General features: G+C 37.8%; 1 protein-coding gene across 9 annotated transcripts in view; it reads left to right on the top strand.

Moving 5' to 3' along the window:
• USP37 (ubiquitin specific peptidase 37) overlaps positions 1-17,993 on the top strand; it is a 105,233-nt gene that overhangs the window by 67,059 nt on the left and 20,181 nt on the right. For 8 of the 9 annotated variants that reach the window (XM_037740826.1, XM_017535139.2, XM_037740825.1 and 5 more), the window contains 6 exons: positions 615-732; positions 2,629-2,708; positions 6,921-7,085; positions 9,315-9,380; positions 12,050-12,191; positions 14,184-14,439. In XM_037740826.1, the coding sequence (XP_037596754.1) occupies positions 615-732; positions 2,629-2,708; positions 6,921-7,085; positions 9,315-9,380; positions 12,050-12,191; positions 14,184-14,439 (827 nt within the window). The remainder of the gene's footprint in view (positions 1-614; positions 733-2,628; positions 2,709-6,920; positions 7,086-9,314; positions 9,381-12,049; positions 12,192-14,183; positions 14,440-17,993) is intronic. The other variant, XM_017535141.2, reaches the window with a different exon arrangement.

Raw genomic sequence — 17,993 nt, 5'->3', positions numbered from 1 at the left:
TTTTTGAGATGGAGTCTTGCTCTGTAACCCAGGATGGAGTACAGTGGCACCATGTCAGCTCACTGCCCCGGGTTCAAGTGATTCTCTCCAGCCTCAGCCTACCGAGTAGCTGGAATTACAGGCGCCCACCACCATGCCCAGCTAATTTTTGTATTTTTTGTAGAGACAGGGTTTCACCACGTTGGCCAGGCTGGTCTCAAACTCCTGACCTCAGGCGATCTGCCCACCTCAGCCTCCCAAAGTGCTGGGATTACATGCTCAAGCCACCACACCTGGCCCTGTTTCTTGATTTGAGTGGTAATGAATGTGTTAACTGATAATTCATAAAGCTATATACCTGCCACAGGTTCACTTTTCTATATTATGTTATGCTTTAGTTTTTTAAAGTTTGGGGGTTGCTTATGTAAAGTTTAAAAATTTAGGAAAGTACTTAAATACTTGCAGTTTTATCTGTATTAATTTAATAAGCATCAAAAAGTCTTAAATGTAAGTTTTTATGCCTGGTGATAGGATGTCAGTACCATAAGTTCTATGAAAGAACAGTGTTTCTCAGGCATACTTGTATTTCTTGTGTATTGCTCTAAATGCTTACATGTCTCCTTTTCTTCTTACAGATGTGGAGAGATTATCCCCAAAAGAGAACAGTTTAATGACCTTTCTATTGACCTTCCTCGTAGGAAAAAACCACTCCCTCCTCGTTCAATTCAAGATTCTCTTGATCTTTTCTTTAGGGTAAGTAATATCTTTTTTATTTTCACATAACTAAATTTTATATCATTGATAGTTGTATTTGAAGGTGGTTTCTTAAAGGCAGAGTTTCTTTTTTTTTTTTTTTTGGGAGACAGGATCTCACTTTGTTACCCTGGCTATAGTGCAGTGACATGATCTCGGCTCACTGCAGCCTCTGCCCCCAGGTTCAAGCGATCCTCTCACCTCAACCTCCCTAAGTAGCTGGGACTACAGGCGCCATGCCACCATGCCTGAACTAATTTTTGTATTTTTTTTTTGGTAGAGATGGGGTTTTTTACCATGTTGGCCAGGCAGATCTTGAACTCCTGGCCTAAAGTGATACATCCACCTTGGCCTTCCAAAATGCTCAAATTACAGGCATGAGCCACCACGCCTGGCCTTGGCAGAGATTCAACGAAATTATTCGTGGGGAAAACAAATGAGACTTTTTACAAATAATTATTTTTAAAAGCTTGATAAATCTAACTATAACTCATCAAAAAAGAAAATTGCTTAGATTATAAATTTAACTCAATAGCAAGCGTTTAGACAACCTTAGAAGTAGTTTTCTATTTGTGAACAAATATTAAAGTGTTTGAAGTAACATATGCTAAAATTTGGTAACATGAAATTAAAACCGAAGATATCATATCATGTAAGTTGGTATCCTAAGATCTGCAGAATGAGAAAATATTGTTTGCTTTTTCTTAGGTTGAATGTACCCTGTTAGAAACGGGATGGAAGAATCATGTTTATTTAAAGCTGTAGATGCGTATTTGTGTCTATGATACACCATTACAGATACTGTTAAAATTTCTGGGGCGTAATCAGACTTGTTATAGCAGTCCTGATAACTGGTGGAAATTTGCAGGAATCCCCCTTGATCTATCTATTAGTCGTCCTTGTTTTGTTGTAGTAAATTGGCAGGATTGTCTTCCTAAGGTTTAGAAAAAAAAATTACGACCGGGTGCTATGGCTCACGCCTATAATCCCAGCACTTTGGGAGACCGATCACCTGAGCTCAGAAGTTTGATACCAGCCTGGCCAACATGACGAAACCTCTCTTCTACTAAAAATGCAAAAATTAGCCAGGCATGGTGGCACATGCCTATAGTCCCAGCTACTCAGGAAACTGAGGCACGAGAATCTCTTGAACCCTCAAGATGGAGGTTGCAGTGAGTTGAGATCATGCCACTCCCCCAGCCTGGGCAACAGAGTGAGGCTCTGTCTAAAAAAAAAAAAAAAAAAAATCTCTTTTTTAAATAATGAATATTGAGTTTCAAAAGATAAATACTCTTCTTTTAGTTATTTTAAAGCTATACCTGTTATTATCAAGAGACTTTGAAGATTTTCCTATGTATTTTTACCCCCATATTTTAAGAATTTCTTAATTTCAGCGTTGTCTAGGTGATGGTATTCACCCCAAACTTTTGTCCTTTTAAAGCAGTTGTTCTTAGTGCGCTGTCACCAGAAGATTGAGTTCCATTATGCAAAAGGGGTTAGCATTACACCTAACAGACCGGAAATTCTACCTAATCTGAAGGTGATCTTAATCTCTGCTATGGCTAAATGTTAAAATCTGGATATACTTTTGGTGGTGATTCATATATGTCCATGGAAAAAAGGCTGAGAATCTTGTACTTTAGAGTCTAGTTAGTATCATAAATTTAGATATTTCCTTGGTAGAAAAGGAAATTAGGAGTTCTGAAACAGGGCATGATATAATATTTTGAAGATTAGGTCTTAATTTGGTAAGGCTCATAGATCTAGACACAGAATTTTCAAAACTGGTTTAGTTATCATTCCACTAATGGAATTAATAAGACTAAAGCAGATTTTTTTCATTTAAGAGATTAATGCTGATTCAACTTCATGCTTTATTTTTCCCTCTTTTCATAGGCCGAAGAACTGGAGTATTCTTGTGAGAAGTGTGGTGGGAAGTGTGCTCTTGTCAGGCACAAATTTAACAGGCTTCCTAGGTAAAAATTTTTTTTTTTTTTTTTTTTTTGCTATAGACTAAGGAATTCCCAGGTAAATTTAATTGCTTTTCAATTTTTCCTTTTTTTTTTTTTTTGAGACGTAGTCTCACTCTGTCGCTCTGTTGCCCAAGCTGGAGTGCAGTGGCGAGATGTTGGCTCACTACAACTTCGCCTCCCAGGTTCAAGCAATTCTCCTTCCTCAGCCTCCCAAGTAGCTGGGACTACAGGCATGTGCCACCATGCCCAGCTAATTTTTTTTGTGTATTTTTAGTAGAGACAGGATTTCACCATGTTGGCCAAGCTGGTGAAACTCCTGGCCTTGTGATCCACCCACCTTGGCCTCCCAAAGTGCTGGGATTACAGGTGTGAGCCACCATGCCCGGCCCAATTTCTCTTTTTAAAGTTCATACAAATATTACTGAGTAAATGAAGGTTACAGAATGGATTGGTAGAGACGGCCAGGAAAGCTGAAATGTGCAGAGTGTAGAGGGTGGAAAGCTAGAATGCTCTTGCATAGGAAAAGTGGCCAGATGTGATAAGCTCACGCCTGTAATCCTAGCACTTTGGGAGGATCACTTAAGTCCAGGAGTTCAAGACCAGCCTGGGTAACATAGGGAAACCCCATCTCTGCAAAAGAAAGAAATACATATTAAAAGAAAGGAAGGAAGGAAAAGGGTTTGGAATATTGAAGAGAAAAAGAGTATTGGGAGTCCCAACAAAATGGCAATAGAGGATACAACTGGTGAGACTTTGGAATGATTGTAAGAACTAGTTAGTCAATTTTTAATTCAGTAATGTGTAATATTCAGTTATAATTTGTTGTCCTGTGTTGTGCTGAGTCTTTCTCTGTTATCCCAAACTTTCAGTAAAAACCTGCCATAGACACATACATACATGCACATAAAATAACATAGGGAGTAATTTTTTATAGTTTATACATTCTTTCATTTGAAAGATCTTATAAATTAGTAAATTTCCTGTAATCATAAAATAAATTTTCTGATTTAGGAGTGAAATTAACTTACATTGTATCAGCTCTGTGTAAACAAAACCAAACTAGTTACAAAAAATTATGATGTGGTTACAGTACAGCTTTTAGTTCTTTCCAAGAATAGATTGCAACCACCAAGGTTATTATTAACATTAAGTATTTATGTAGCATTTTGCCTACAGAGTGCTTTACTTTCTTTTATTAGCTTCAATATTTTGTCAGTAAGTGTGGAATTTCTGGAACCTAGCCCCTAGAGACTAGTACTTTTACATTTCATAATCTACTCCTTTCTAGAAAATGGGAGTTGTCTTTTTTGTTTTGTTTTGTTTTTTAATAGTTTTAAAATTTTCCTCCATGCTCGGGCGATAAGGGAGTTGGTTTTATTTATTTAAAAAAAAATATTTTTTGAGACAGAGTCTTGCTTTGTCCCCCAGGCTAGAGCGTAGTGGTGGTGCAATCTCAGCTTACTGCAGCCTCTGCCTCCCAAATTCAAGCAATGCTCCTGCCTCAGCCTCCTGAGTAGATGGGATTACAGGTGTGTGCCATCACACCTGGCTAATTTTTATATATTTAGTGGAGATGGGGTTTCGCCATATTGGCCAACAGCTTGAACTCCTGACCTCAGGTGATCCGCCCATCTCTGCCTCTCAGAGTGTTGGGATTACGGGTGTCAGCCACCATGCCTGATCAAAGAAGTTGGTTTTAAAGAAATGACTTTATAAAGGCTAGACATGTTGATTTACACCTGTAATCTCAACAATTTGGGAGGCCAAGGTGGAAGGATTGCTTGAGACCAGAATTTCAAGACCAGCATGGGCAACATGGGGAGAACTCCATCTCTACAAAAAATGTTGTGGGTTCCTCCCCCACCCCCGCGCCCCGCAGCCCCTGGACAGAGTCTCATTCTTTTGCTCAGACTGGAGTGCCGTGGCGTGATCTTGGCTTACTGCAACCTCCGCCTCCTGGGTTCAAGCAATTCTCATGCCTCAGCCTCCCAAGTAGCTGGGATTACAGGCACACACCACCATGCCCAGCTAATTTTGTGTTTTTAGTAGAGATGGCGTTTGGCCATGTTAGTCAGGCTGGTCTCCAACTCCTGACTTCAGGTGATCCACCCACCTTAACCTCCCAAAGTGCTGGGATTACAAGTGTAAGCCACTGCACCCAGCCCAAAAAATTTTTAAATTAGCCAGGTGTCTTGGCGCATGCCTGTGGTCCCTGTGGTCCCAGCAGTCCCAGTGGTCCTAACTACTAGGGAAGTAAGGCAGGAGGATCACTTGAACTCAGAAGGTCGAGGTTACAATGAGCCATGTTCATGCCACAGCACTCCAGCAAGAGCAAGAGCTTGTCTTAAAAAAAGGGGGGGGGGGACCAAAAAAAAGGGGGGGGGGCAGGGGGGAGCCTCAGTGGCTCAGGCCAATTTTCCTGACACATGAGGAGGCATTTGAGGCCAGCCTGGGCAAGACATGTCCATTAAAAAACAACAGCAACAAAGAAAAAAAGACTTTATAAATCATAGCAGTATTATTATAATGACTTAAGAAACTTATGTTTTTGACTTTAGAGACTTTGTTCTTTCCAATTTATGAGTGGTTTGAGGCCAGGAAGGTGGGAGGAGGAATGTTAAGGCAAAGAATTGGTTGTTACCAGCTATCACTAAGGAAACCATGTACAGTTAAAAAAACTAGTTTTTACCTCACATGCTGGATTTCTCTTCTCTTTCCCATTCTCTTGCTGTTTGATTTTTTCAAGTGGGGAAAAAAATGCTAAGGGGAATTTCTCTCCCTTGTCTGTCTTTCTTTCCTTCTTTCTTTCTTTTTCTTTTCTTTTCTTTTCTTTTCTTTTCTTTTCTTTTCTTTCTTTCTTTCTTTTCTTCTTCTTTTAGCTCACTTGTGTTAAAGGTTAATTTATTCCAGTCTTATGTGCTAAAAGCCTGTTTGTTAAATCTAGTTAGGATTAGTCTTGTTCTACTTGTGCTCAATTTAATTTTCAAAACCATTCTTATTCTTGAAGAACCTGATATCGTTACCAAGTCCATTCCCTTTTAGTGGAGACTCATCTTCGAAGATATGTGATTTTGACTATCATTTTCCTGCTTTATATTACTTTTTTTTTTCCCCCCTCCTTTTACTGCTCCGTGCAGAGCAGGGCTACGCTATAGGCAGTGTGTCCAGAGTAGCCTCATATTACCTTTTATTTTGGTTAGGTTATTTGAAATTCTAGTCAAAATATTTGATTTTGATTGACATTGGTTTCACATCAGTTGTGTCCTTGTATTCTCTCAAATTGTAAATGGAAAGGTCCTGAATTCTAGCATGCTTTTTAAAAAAGAAGTATAATCGATAATTTCAATTTGCAAATTTTTGTTCGTGGCTTCTGTGATGAAGGTGTATATGGTAAGAAACAGTTTTTTTTATAGATCATACAATTTTGTGTGTGTGCCTAGAACTGAAGTTTATTCCCATAAGATTTTTGAAATTCAATTTTTAAAGTGTTCTTGTGGGTTGAGAAATATATTTAATCCATCAAGCAGAGATTGTGTTCTGTATGAGAAGTGAAAAGATTACCACAATTTTAACCATAAAGAATTCAGTGCTTCTAAAGAGCTAAAAGCCTTTTCAGACTCACAGACCAGATTTGGCATGCAAATTTTTGTACAGCTTTTTTCTAGATGGGGAAAAGTTTTGTATTTCTTCCTTAGCTTTCTACAAAGTTCTTCTGAAAATAAAAATAATTCTCATCAGAAATCATCTTGAAGTAATTAATGTTTACCATCAAATATAAGAGCTATGTAACATTTTAATAGACATAATTTTACCAGTAGTGGTTATATAAAACCTATTGCTTTTTAAACTATGTAACAGTGACGTAAATAATTTAAGGATTTAACCCAATATTAATGCCAAATTTAAAAATTTAACATTCTTGTCTGCTATGTCTTATTTATTTGTGTTTTTCCTAGGAACGTTAAGTATTTTACCCATACCACACTAATCCACCACCAGTGTCCCTGTTTTGATTTTATTTGTATGCTTATTACCTAGCACAGTGCCTGGCACCTAACAGGTATTCAGTAAATATTCTTTAATGTGTCTTTAGTTTGGCCACATATAATTTTTAAATCAAAAGTCATCTAACATAGTTAGAGTGATCTCTTTTAGTATACAAGAGTTACCTATATTATGTATGAATTAGTAAGGTTGTCATCTCCTGTTTTTCAGGGTCCTCATTCTTCATTTGAAACGATATAGCTTCAATGTGGCTCTCTCGCTTAACAATAAGATTGGACAGCAAGTCATCATTCCAAGATACCTGACCCTGTCATCTCATTGCACTGAAAATACAAAACCACCTTTTACCCTTGGTTGGAGTGCACATATGGCAATGTAAGTCTTTGAGAGACTATGTCTTCACATTCCCTTTTGAAATAGAAAGGCTTTAGTATCTAATCAAAAGAATGACTGAACTACATAGTATGATTCCAAGGTCAAATCAGATCAGTGGCCAAATGCAGTGGCTCATGCCTGTAATCCCAGCACTTTGGGAGGCTGAGGCAGGAGAATTGCTTGAGCCTAGGAGTTTGAAGCCACCTATGGTAACATAGCATGACCTTGTCTCTGCAAAAAATAAAATAGTAGAACCAGCATGGTGGCATGGTGGCACACACCTATAGTTCCAGCTATCTGAGGCTGATGTGGGAGGATTGCTGGAGCCTGGGAGATCAAGGCTGCAGTGAATGGTGCTCAGAGTGAGACCTTATCTCAAAAAAAAAAAAAAAAAAAAAAAAAATCAGACCAAGAAGGAGATCTTAATTTTGCTTTACTTTGGAATTTTAGTGTTAAATCACTGCCTGAAGTAATTGAAGAAAATGGTTAAAATATTTCCAAATTTACTAGTTGATTTTCATAGTGAGGTGCTTTTTTAGGAAGTGCTCTTATAGTAGAAGACAGTTTGATATACTTTGGGAATACAAATCAGACTTAGGTGATAATAAGAGTCACCTAAACACTAAAAATACAGATTTTTGTGTTTTTTTCCCTGGAAGTTCTGTTTCAGTAGGTCTGAAATAGGGGCTTAGGAATCAATATTTTTAACAAATGCCTCAGCTGACTCTTCGGGACATGAATATTTGAGAAACCCTATACTCAATGTTATGCCTTCATACATATATTTTCAGCAGTGTAAAGAACTTAAATGGTTCTTAAAGCTTCTCAAGAAAAAAAGAAGTAATCTTTAGGTTTGATTTCATCATATATGCTGGGAAAACCTTAGGACTTCTTTGAATGTTTCTCTTTTTTCTACATACTTGCATTACTTTGAAGCCGTATGTTATGTCATTCTTTACTATACTTGAACACTAGTTTGGTAGAATCATAAAGTTATAGAACTACCAGGCGCGGTGGTTCACGCCTGTGATCCTAGCACTTTGGGAGGCCGAGGTGGGTGGATCACCTGAGGTCAGGAGTTCAAGACCAGCCTGGCCATCATGGTGAAACTCCATCTTTAAAATAAATAAATAAAGTTATAGAACTTTAAAGGTAGAAGACGTTTTAGAGATTTTTGTCCAAGCCCTTAATTTTATAGAAGAGGACCAAGGATATTAAATGATTTTCCTAAAGTCATACAGTTTGTGTCTGAAAGAGCCACATCTCATAGAAGTTTACACTAGTTTCTCAAAGGTCTACTAATAAAAGCACGTGCTCAAAGAGTCTAATGGTTTTTTCCTCTCACGACTTTGCTTGTTCTTTGCTTGGTACATACTGCCGTCTGCTGGTAGAGCTGTTACTCTTTCTGGCAGTAGTATTATGTCACACCAACAGTGTAGACTCTGTATAATCATAGGCCTGAATCCAAGCCATCTGACTCTACAGTTTGATAGCTTTTAGGTCTTACACAAATTCCTTGACTTGTCTGTAAGAAAAATAATAGAGTGGTTGTGAACATTAAATGATGTAATATATGTAGAGTTCTTAGTACGGTGTCTGACGTCTAGTAAGTCCTCAATAAATGAGAGCTATTACTTTAAAAGAACTGAGACAAAGTAATTTTCTCCAAGTTACTTTTTTCATATGTATTATACTTGACTTCATTTCCAATACTGTCTATTTAGATTACTAGATCAAGGAGAGTCTAGAGATCGTGTTTCATTTCCTCTTTTGGCCTCTATTGCTAGTATTTTTTTTTTTTTTAAGACAGACACTCATTCTGTTGCCTAGGCTGGAGTGCAGTGGTGTGATCACCACTCACTGCAACCTCCACCTCCTAGGTTCAAGCAATTTTCATGCCCCAGCCTCCCGAGTAGCTGGGATTACAGGTGCCCGCCACCATGCCTGGCTAATTTTTGTATTTTTAGTAGAGACAGGGTTTCAGCATGTTGGCCAGGCTGGCCTTGAACTCCTGACCTCAGTTGATCTGCCCGCCTCAGCTTCCAAAAGTGTTGGGATTACAGGTGTGAGCCACCTGGCCTGTTGCTAGTAATTTAAAAAGCATTATAATTGTTTGATTTTCAAGAGGACATAAAAGGATTATAGTACAGAATAATTAATTTTATAAGTTAAATATATATCTTTAATAATTCATTTGTATACATTATATATTTTCTAATTTTCTGATAGTTCTAGACCATTGAAAGCCTCTCAAATGGTGAATTCCTGCATCACCAGCCCTTCTACACCTTCAAAGTGAGTTATGTTTCTTAATGTACCCAAAATCTATATTTAAGGATTTGGCTTACCCTAATCTCCAAGATTGCCTCCCTGCCTTTTTGTTATTGTTTTACTTTTTGCATGATAACTGCTCTTTATTATCGATACTTTTGAAATTTTCCTGAATTTGATTTAGAGTATATTGAAGGATATAACAAATTTTAATCAGTGATACAAATTTAGCTCATCCTTTCAATATTCTGTCTTAAAACCTTATCATTGTTAATATGTAATACTTTCATCCTGAAACTCAAAAAATTAACTGAGGGCAAGGGAGTCTAGAGATTTAAGGGATAAAATAACTCCTATTAGTCTAACACACTCTTCCTCAAAGATAGGCATGGAATCCCAAAACATTTTTTACCTGTTGTTAGCCAATCTGGAACTTCTTGTCTTTGACACCAAATATGAGTTATTTTGAAAGGGGACAGGAAAACAAGCAAGCATTCTATAAATGCCTTATGTTTTTTGTTTAAGACCAAACTTTATCCAAGGGGAAAACCAAATGCCTTTTTTGATTGTTTTTTAACTATATTTCCTCTAAGATTTTCCTAGAGGAGTTCCTGATTACATCATTTCAATTGATTTAGTTGTCATTTGGCTTTTAAATTTTTCCAAAAATTTGATGGCCCAAAGTACTTTTAGAGAAGAGACATTTTTGTTGTTTAAGGGCTTTTGGGGGGCTTATATAACCATAAAATGACATTTGGGAACTGCTATTTTCTTTTCCTCCTGTTAATTATTTTTCAGTGCAATTAAAACCAGATGACTAACATGACTAGAAATCTGAAATGATACCGATATGAATACTCTTGCCCGTTCTCAAGATACAAATGAGCAATACCACTTGGCTGCTTAGAAAGTGAGCAAGTGATGCATTTACAGGATGAATATTTTTCATTGCTACAGGCAAGCTGCCTTCTGTGAATATAGTAATTATTAATGGAATGCACTCTTTATGTACCAAGTCACTGTAGTTGCAAGAAAGAAATGGTTTCATTGGGCATCATTGTACCTTGGCATGGTCATCTGTTCTCCAGGGTCTACTGGTATGAAAATTTGGGAGTTGGTCAGTAAAGAATGATTAGGCCCTAGAAGACCTGTCATGCCGATCAAACTTAAAAGAGGCTGAGTTATGAACCCGAATACCATTGGTTCTTCTACAATGTCCTTTGTCACATTTGACGCTGGTGCAGTAGTAGCCAGGTGTCATCCTCCTTCAGCAAAATATTTACCTGGATAAACAAATTAATATGTTCAGGTTTGCTTGGTGAGCATGAAATCAGAAATTAGGAATTAAGATGGCTAATTGGCTATTATACTAAAAACCCTTTTGAGCACGTAATGGGAGGCTTTTCAAGTGTTCAGGCTGGAGTGCAGTGATATCCTGGCTGCCCTGAGCCACAGACTATGTTTGGGCTTATCACTGACCACTTGCCTCTTTTCTTTGATCTACATTGCTACGCAATCTTCCTGATTTCCACTCTGGCTTCTTATTTCTTGGTGCCATTAGTCTATATGTTTATTTTCAGTTTTTACATTTAGGTTAATTGTATTTTCCAGTTTTCATTTTATATATATATATTTTTTAGTATTGCATATGAATTTATGTTAACCTCCATTAAAGAAAGGTCTTGTACTTTGATCTTTACCACTTTTTTCTTTAGTTTATTTTCGACTTACCTAGAAGACAACACAGTAACACCTTACTTATCCGACATCATTAAAGGATTCCGCATAAGTGAATTTTTATATAACTGAAGCTTAGCCTTTTAAACATTTATCTTGTAAAAAATTTTTTACATTTTGGATGAAAATGTTTCTAAAATATGTCACACTGTTCCTTACATTCTTAAATAAAATCACTAAGGATAATTTAGTCACTAAGGATATCTTAATGACTTAGAATCAGCATTTTAAGCATCAACTATTGCCCTGTGTTTCAGTATGATTGCCCTCAGAGGCTCTTATTACAAGAAAATTTGTTTTTACATTAAATGACTTTATAGTTCTTTTTTGCCTTTCTTGTGGTTATTCTTTCTAATTACTTAGCTCTCATTTCTTGATGAACTTGATACACCATTTTATATACCATTTCCTGGGAAAGTAAGAGTCCCTCTAAGTATATGGGCTTTGGAACTGCCTTCCTCAGAAGACTTTTTTCTTACTTTGGAATCCCTATGTTCTGGAAAGTAGAAATTGCCAGAAGCCTCACCTACGGATAAGTGGAATGTTACTGTTATTTTTAAAGTGCATGGATCATAATTTAAAAGATCACAAATTAGTCTTCATGCACTTTGTTGTCAAAAACATTTATTCATTGCTATGCCTGCATGAATTCAGTAGCATACTTAGTTTATAAAGACAATAGCAAATTTCACTTGGGTTGATCATTAAACGAAAAAGGCACAACATGATTAGTTTACTCATGATAAGTACTAGCATAAGAGTTGTCCAGTTTTCAAAGCATGGCTCTTTTGGAGTGGGGCAAGGTAATGCTGAAATATACCTCTTTTGATATATCTTTTTTTTCTGTTAAGTAATTTTCCATAATGGAAAAGCAATTTGTTTCGGTATTTTTAAATCAAAAGAATAACAAAGACAAATGTTTATCAGACTTGTATTTTGTTTTCCTTAAATTACAGGAAATTCACCTTCAAATCCAAAAGCTCCTTGGCTTTATGCCTTGATTCAGACAGTGAGGATGAGCTAAAACATTCTGTGGCCCTCAGCCAAAGACTTTGTGAAATGTCAGGCAGTGATCAGCAGCAGGAAGACCTAGAAAAAGTAAGTAATTTTTTCTTAAAACATCTGACAAAGATTTGTGTAGCTCTTACTGTCCAAATAAATGTCTTTTACAACCATCATCAAACTAATTAGTTTTAAAGAAAATGCTTTCTCTGGCTGCAAAAATCAGTGTGTTTACAGAAGGATCAAGACTTAAAAGAAATTACTTCTAAACAAATTACTTTCTTTTTTTGCCCTTCAGAGCTGCTTTTGCATATCAGTCCTCAAATAATTACTTGCTTTATTTTGGTAGCAATTTATTGTTTTTTGTTTTTTGAAAGACGGGTATCTCTCTTTTGCCCAGGCTGAAATGTAGTGGCGTGATCACAGCTCACCATAGCCTCGACCTCCTGGGCTCAAATGATCCTCCCACCTCAGCTCCCCAAATAGCTGGGACTACAGGCACACACCATCATGCCTGGCTTATTTTTTAAATTTTTTGTAGAGACAAGGTCTCACTATGTTGCCTAGGCTAGTCTAAAATTCCTGGGCTCAGGTGATCCTCCCATCTTTGCCTCCCAGAGTGCTGGTATTACAGGCGTGAGCCACTGCTCCCAGCCTGTAGCAACTGTTTACATAAGAGAAATGTAGTAAACATTTTAGATCAATAGAGCAACCAAGTAATCTAATTGTTTAAATTATGGATTTATTAATTGGATTAATTATATGGATAGTTAATACTTTGAAGTTCTAAGCTTTTCTAGGTGTTTGCATTATCTTATGCTACTGTATTTTATTTTAAGCCTCCCTTTTAAATAACAGAATTATTTTAGTAGGTGTTTTTGTTCTGAGTTGTTTCCTATCTTACTTTAAAGCCAGAGGTAGTTTGTGGTTGCTCAACTTTAATGAAAAATGAGTGAAAGTCCAAAATTCTCCCAGAAAACAACTTTTGAATATTTACATAATCCTTTTTTTTTTTTTTGAGATGGAGTCTTGCTCTGTTGCCCAAGCTGGAGTGTAGTGGCAAGATCTTGACTCACTTAGAGACGGGGTTTCACCATATTGGTCAGGCTGGTCTCAAACTCCTGACTTTAGGTGATTCACCTGCCTGGGATCACAGGCATGAACCCCCGCGCCGACCGTTTTTTTTTTTTTTTTGAGACTGAGTCTCACTCTGTTGCCTAGGCTGGAGTGTAGTGGCACGATCTTGGCTCACTGCAGCCTCCTCACTCAGCCTCCTGAGTAGCTGGAATTACAGGATTGTGCTACAACGCCTGGCTAATTTTTGTTTTTCTTTTTTTTTTGTTTGTTTTTTGCGACAGAGTCTCGCCTTGTCACCCAGGCTGGAGTGCAGTGGCAGGACCTCAGCATACTGCAACCTTCACCTCTTGGGTTCAGGCGATTTTCTGTTTCCCAAGTAGCTGGGACTACAGGTGCGTACCACTACGCCCAGCTAATTTTTTTGTTTTTTTAGTAGAGATGGGTTTTCTTCCTGTTGGCCAGGCTGGTCTCAAATCCCTGGCCTCAAGTGATCTGCCTGCCTCAGCCTCCTGAAGTGCTGGGATTACAGGCAGGAGCCACTGCACCCGGCCTAATTTTTGTATTTTTAGTAGAGATGGGGTTTCACCATGTTGGCCAGGCTCGTCTCAAATTCCTGACGTCAAGTGATGCACCCACCTTGGCTAATAAGACCAGCTAACATTTATAATGGTGTAATAGGTATAGAATAGTGACTATATAATATATGTATATCTGGAAGAAAATAAATTAAAAATACTTAGAGTAATTATCTCTGAGTAATCTATTTTGAGTGAATTATTTTTATGCATTTTCCAAATTTTTACAAAATTTATACTTATTTCAATTAAAAAAAACATGTTTTCTTATGTAGTTATTATTTTTGAAGTTTAGTTTATTTATTGGTTATTGATTGTTAAATAACCCAAAGTAGCAGAGAAAGGAAACTTTTTAAAAGTTACTGCTTTAATGCTAATTAAGATTGCTATATTTGTAGGTATTCTGGTTTCTTCTAAAAGTAACTCTTTTCTTCAGGATTCAAAATTATGCCGAATAGAACCTGACAAGTCTGAATTGGAAAACTCAAGATTTGACAGAATGAGTGAAGAAGAACTTCTAGCAGCTGTCTTGGAAATAAGTAAGAGAGAAGCTTCACCATCTCTGAGTCATGAAGATGATGATAAGCCAACTAGCAGCCCAGATACCGGATTTGCAGAAGATGATATTCAAGAAATGCCAGAAAATCCAGATACTATGGAAACTGAGAAGCCCAAAACAATCACAGAGCTAGGTAGGTTTAAGGAAGATTAAACCTCTGTTAAACAAAGCATAACTCTTTCAAAATTTTGTAGTGACAAATGACCTCCAAATAACAGGAGATAAATACAAAAATTAGCTGAGTGTGGTGGCTGGCGATTGTAGCCCCAGCTACTTGGGAGGCTGAGGCAGGAGAATTGCTTGAACCTGGGAGGCGGAGGTTGCGGTGAGCTGAGATCACACCACTGCACTCTAGCCTGGGCGATAGAGTAAGACTCCATCTCAGAAAAAAACAAATAAAGGGAGGTAAAGTGGATCTGTATAACAGAGCTGATTGCATTTTCATTCTGTATTATAAAAAGCTTTAAAAAATGAGAATCAAATATTGTGACTGTTACCCAGATGCTAGTGGTAAAGTATGCCATATCCCTTTAGGTATACATCACTAGTAAAGCTAGCCTTCTTATGTGCATTTAATAAATGTTTATGTCAGTTTTGAGGTACTTTTCTTACCACTGCTGCTTCAGAAATTCATATAATTCTTTCATTTTTCTATATCTGAATTTACCCTAGGTGTTAGGGTGTAAATAATTCAATTATTTACACCCTAACATTACCTTCTCTATGTTTAGATATATTTTGATACACAACTACTTACCGTTGTGTTACAGTTACCTACAGTACTCAGTACAATAACATGCTGTACAGGTTTGTAGCCTAGGGAGCAATAAGTTATGCAGTTATGCCATATAGCCTAGCTGTATAGTCAGCTATACCATCTAAGCTTGTGTTAAGTATACTCTAAGATGTTCACACAAAGACAAAATCACTTAACAATGCAGTTTCTTAGAATGTATCACCATCGTTAAGCAACACATGACTAGACATAAAATGCTATACTATTTTTGGTAATTAATTTTTATTTATTCATTTTTTGTTATCTTAAGCTCTGAATGGGAACAACAGAGCTGAGCCTTCCTGCCTTGTACTTTGAAATTTTTAGGTAGATACCTTTTACTGTCTCTTCCTATGACCAGTTTTTTTTGTTTGTTTGGTTGGTTTTCTTTTTTGGTATTTTGAAATTTTTAGGTAGATAACCTTTTACTGTCTCTTCCTATGACCAGTTCAAATCTTGATAGCCCCAAGATCTAAAATACTATATATTGCTAATGTGTTTCAGGTACACCAAGCATAGGATTTTGAAAATGAAGAGAATGCTAGAATATCAGAAAATTATTTTCTGCATTCTCATAGTTGGAACCTCTTCAATTTTGAATTATTTTGTGTGCAAGTAAAATAAGAATTACCGTATCCCCATTTAACTGGAAACAAAAACGTTATGGTTTTTATATACAGGCATTACTTTTTTTCCTTGATACAAGTATCATTATGCAGCCCCCTTGTTACATTTATAATCGCTGCCCTTATATATCACTGGTTAATATTAGTGCTTTTGCCCCTTCCTGATTTATTTCCTGCTTTCTGCTCTCCCTTTCAGTTCTTTGCCCAGTCCTCTAACTTCCTCATATTAACAAAGGGACAGCTATAGGAAGAGGTAATATGTGTCAGTGTCTGATATCAGCCCTTCAAGAGAGCTACAGTTTTTGTAGGAGGAAAGGAGACAAAGTAGTTGGAAATGGCAATGGGTAATAAAGAAGAAACCTTCCCGGTCTCCAGGCTCTGGGGTATGGGGAAAAAACAGCCTATACTTAAAAGAACACTAGAAAAATCCATAATGGAAGGCTTTAGAAGAAACTGGCCCTGACTAAAGACTAAAGAGACCTAACAACCAAATGTAGTGAGTAACCTTAGGATTCTGGGTTAGGAAAAATTCTACAAAAAATATTTTGGAAACAACTGAAGAAATGAGAATGTGAGCTATATATTGGAATTATAAATAGAAGTACTGTTAATATTCTTAGGTGTGATAATTGTTATATAGGAAAATGTGCTTTTACTTAAGGGATTCAGGCTGGAAAGGAGGCCGGGTGCGGTGGCTCACACCTGTAATCCCAACACTTTGGGAGGCTGAGGTGGGTGGATCACCTGAGGTCAGGAGTTTGAGAGCAGTCTGGCCAATGTGATAAAACCCCATCTCTACTAAAACACAAGAATTATCCAGGCGTGATGGTGCGTGCCTGTAATCCCAGCTACTTGGCAGCTGAGGCATGAGAATCACTTGAACCCAGCAGACAGAGGTTGCCGTGAGCAGAGATCGTGCCATTGCACTTCAGCCTGGGCAACAACAGCAAAACTGTCTCAAACAAAAAAAAACAAGAGATTCAGGCTGACATGTAAGAAGCTTGGCTACCCTGCTGGAGAGACCACATTGAGAAGGAAAGACTCGAGATCACCAGAAGAGAGAAGATATCTAGCCATCCCAGCCAATCTTTTTTTTGTGGCAGGGTTGGAGGGGGACTGAGTCTTCTATCTGTCACCCAGGCTGGAGTGCAGTGGCTCAATCTTAGCTCATTGCAACCTCTGCCTCCCAGGTTCAAGTGATTCTCCTGCCTCAGCCTCCCAAGCTGGGATTACAGGTGCCCACCACCATGCCTGGCTAAATTTTTTGTATTTTTAGTGGAGACGGAGTTTCACCATGTTGACCAGGCTGGTCCCAAACTCCCAACCTCAGGGGATCACCCACCTTGGCCTCCCAAAATGCTGGAATTATAGGTATGAGCCACTGCGCCCTGCCCCAGCTGATCTTTCTAACCAACAACACAAAGGTGCCAAGAGAAAAAGAAAAAAATCAAGGGAGACATGTTTTTTTGGCCTGAGCAATTGGATAGTTGATGGTACCATTTGCTGATAAGAGGAAAACAGTCGGTGGGATTAGGGACGAATAAAAATTAGACAGGCAAATGGAGATTTTACATAGGCATTTTAGTATACAAGTTTAAAGCTCAGGGAAGAAATTCAGACTAGAGATAGCAATTGATATTTCATCAGTCTGTAAGGCTATAGTAATACAGGAGATTGCTTAGGGTGAGAGCTGAAGTGGAAAAGACAGTCTGAAGAAGTGTCATGATCCCTTTCTTTAAGCAGCCTGTTTTCTCAGTTTCTGATCTTAATTCCAAAAATCTTTTCTTCTACCCCATTTTGATTGCCCGCTTATAGAAGTCATTACCCTAGACCAGTGCTTCTCAAAGTATGAACTTAGATCAACAAATATAACCTGGGAACTTGCTGGAAATGCCAAGTCTTGGTACCACCTCAGGTCTACTGACTGAGAAGCCTTGGATATGGGGCTTTGCAATCTGTTTTAATAGGCCCTCCAAGTGATTCTCATGCATACTAAAGTGTGAAAACCACTTCCCTAGACTTTTTCATCATCAATAACTGTACCACCTTTGAAATCTTTGTTTCAGATGTCTTTCCCTAATCCTTCTTTCCATCCAGCTCACCTAGTGTCATATTCCGACTTTATTACTTGATTTTTATTAAGACTGCCAACTCAGGCCAGGCGCGGTGGCTCAAGCCTGTAATCCCAGCACTTTGGGAGGCCGAGGCGGGTGGATCACGAGGTGGAGAGATCGAGACCATCCTGGTCAACATGGTGAAACCCCGTCTCCACTAAAAATACAAAAA

Source organism: Cebus imitator, unplaced genomic scaffold, assembly GCF_001604975.1.
Source record: "Cebus imitator isolate Cc_AM_T3 unplaced genomic scaffold, Cebus_imitator-1.0 Scaffold91, whole genome shotgun sequence".
Lineage (NCBI taxonomy): Eukaryota > Metazoa > Chordata > Mammalia > Primates > Cebidae > Cebus > Cebus imitator.
This window is presented reverse-complemented; position numbering and strand designations above follow the sequence as displayed.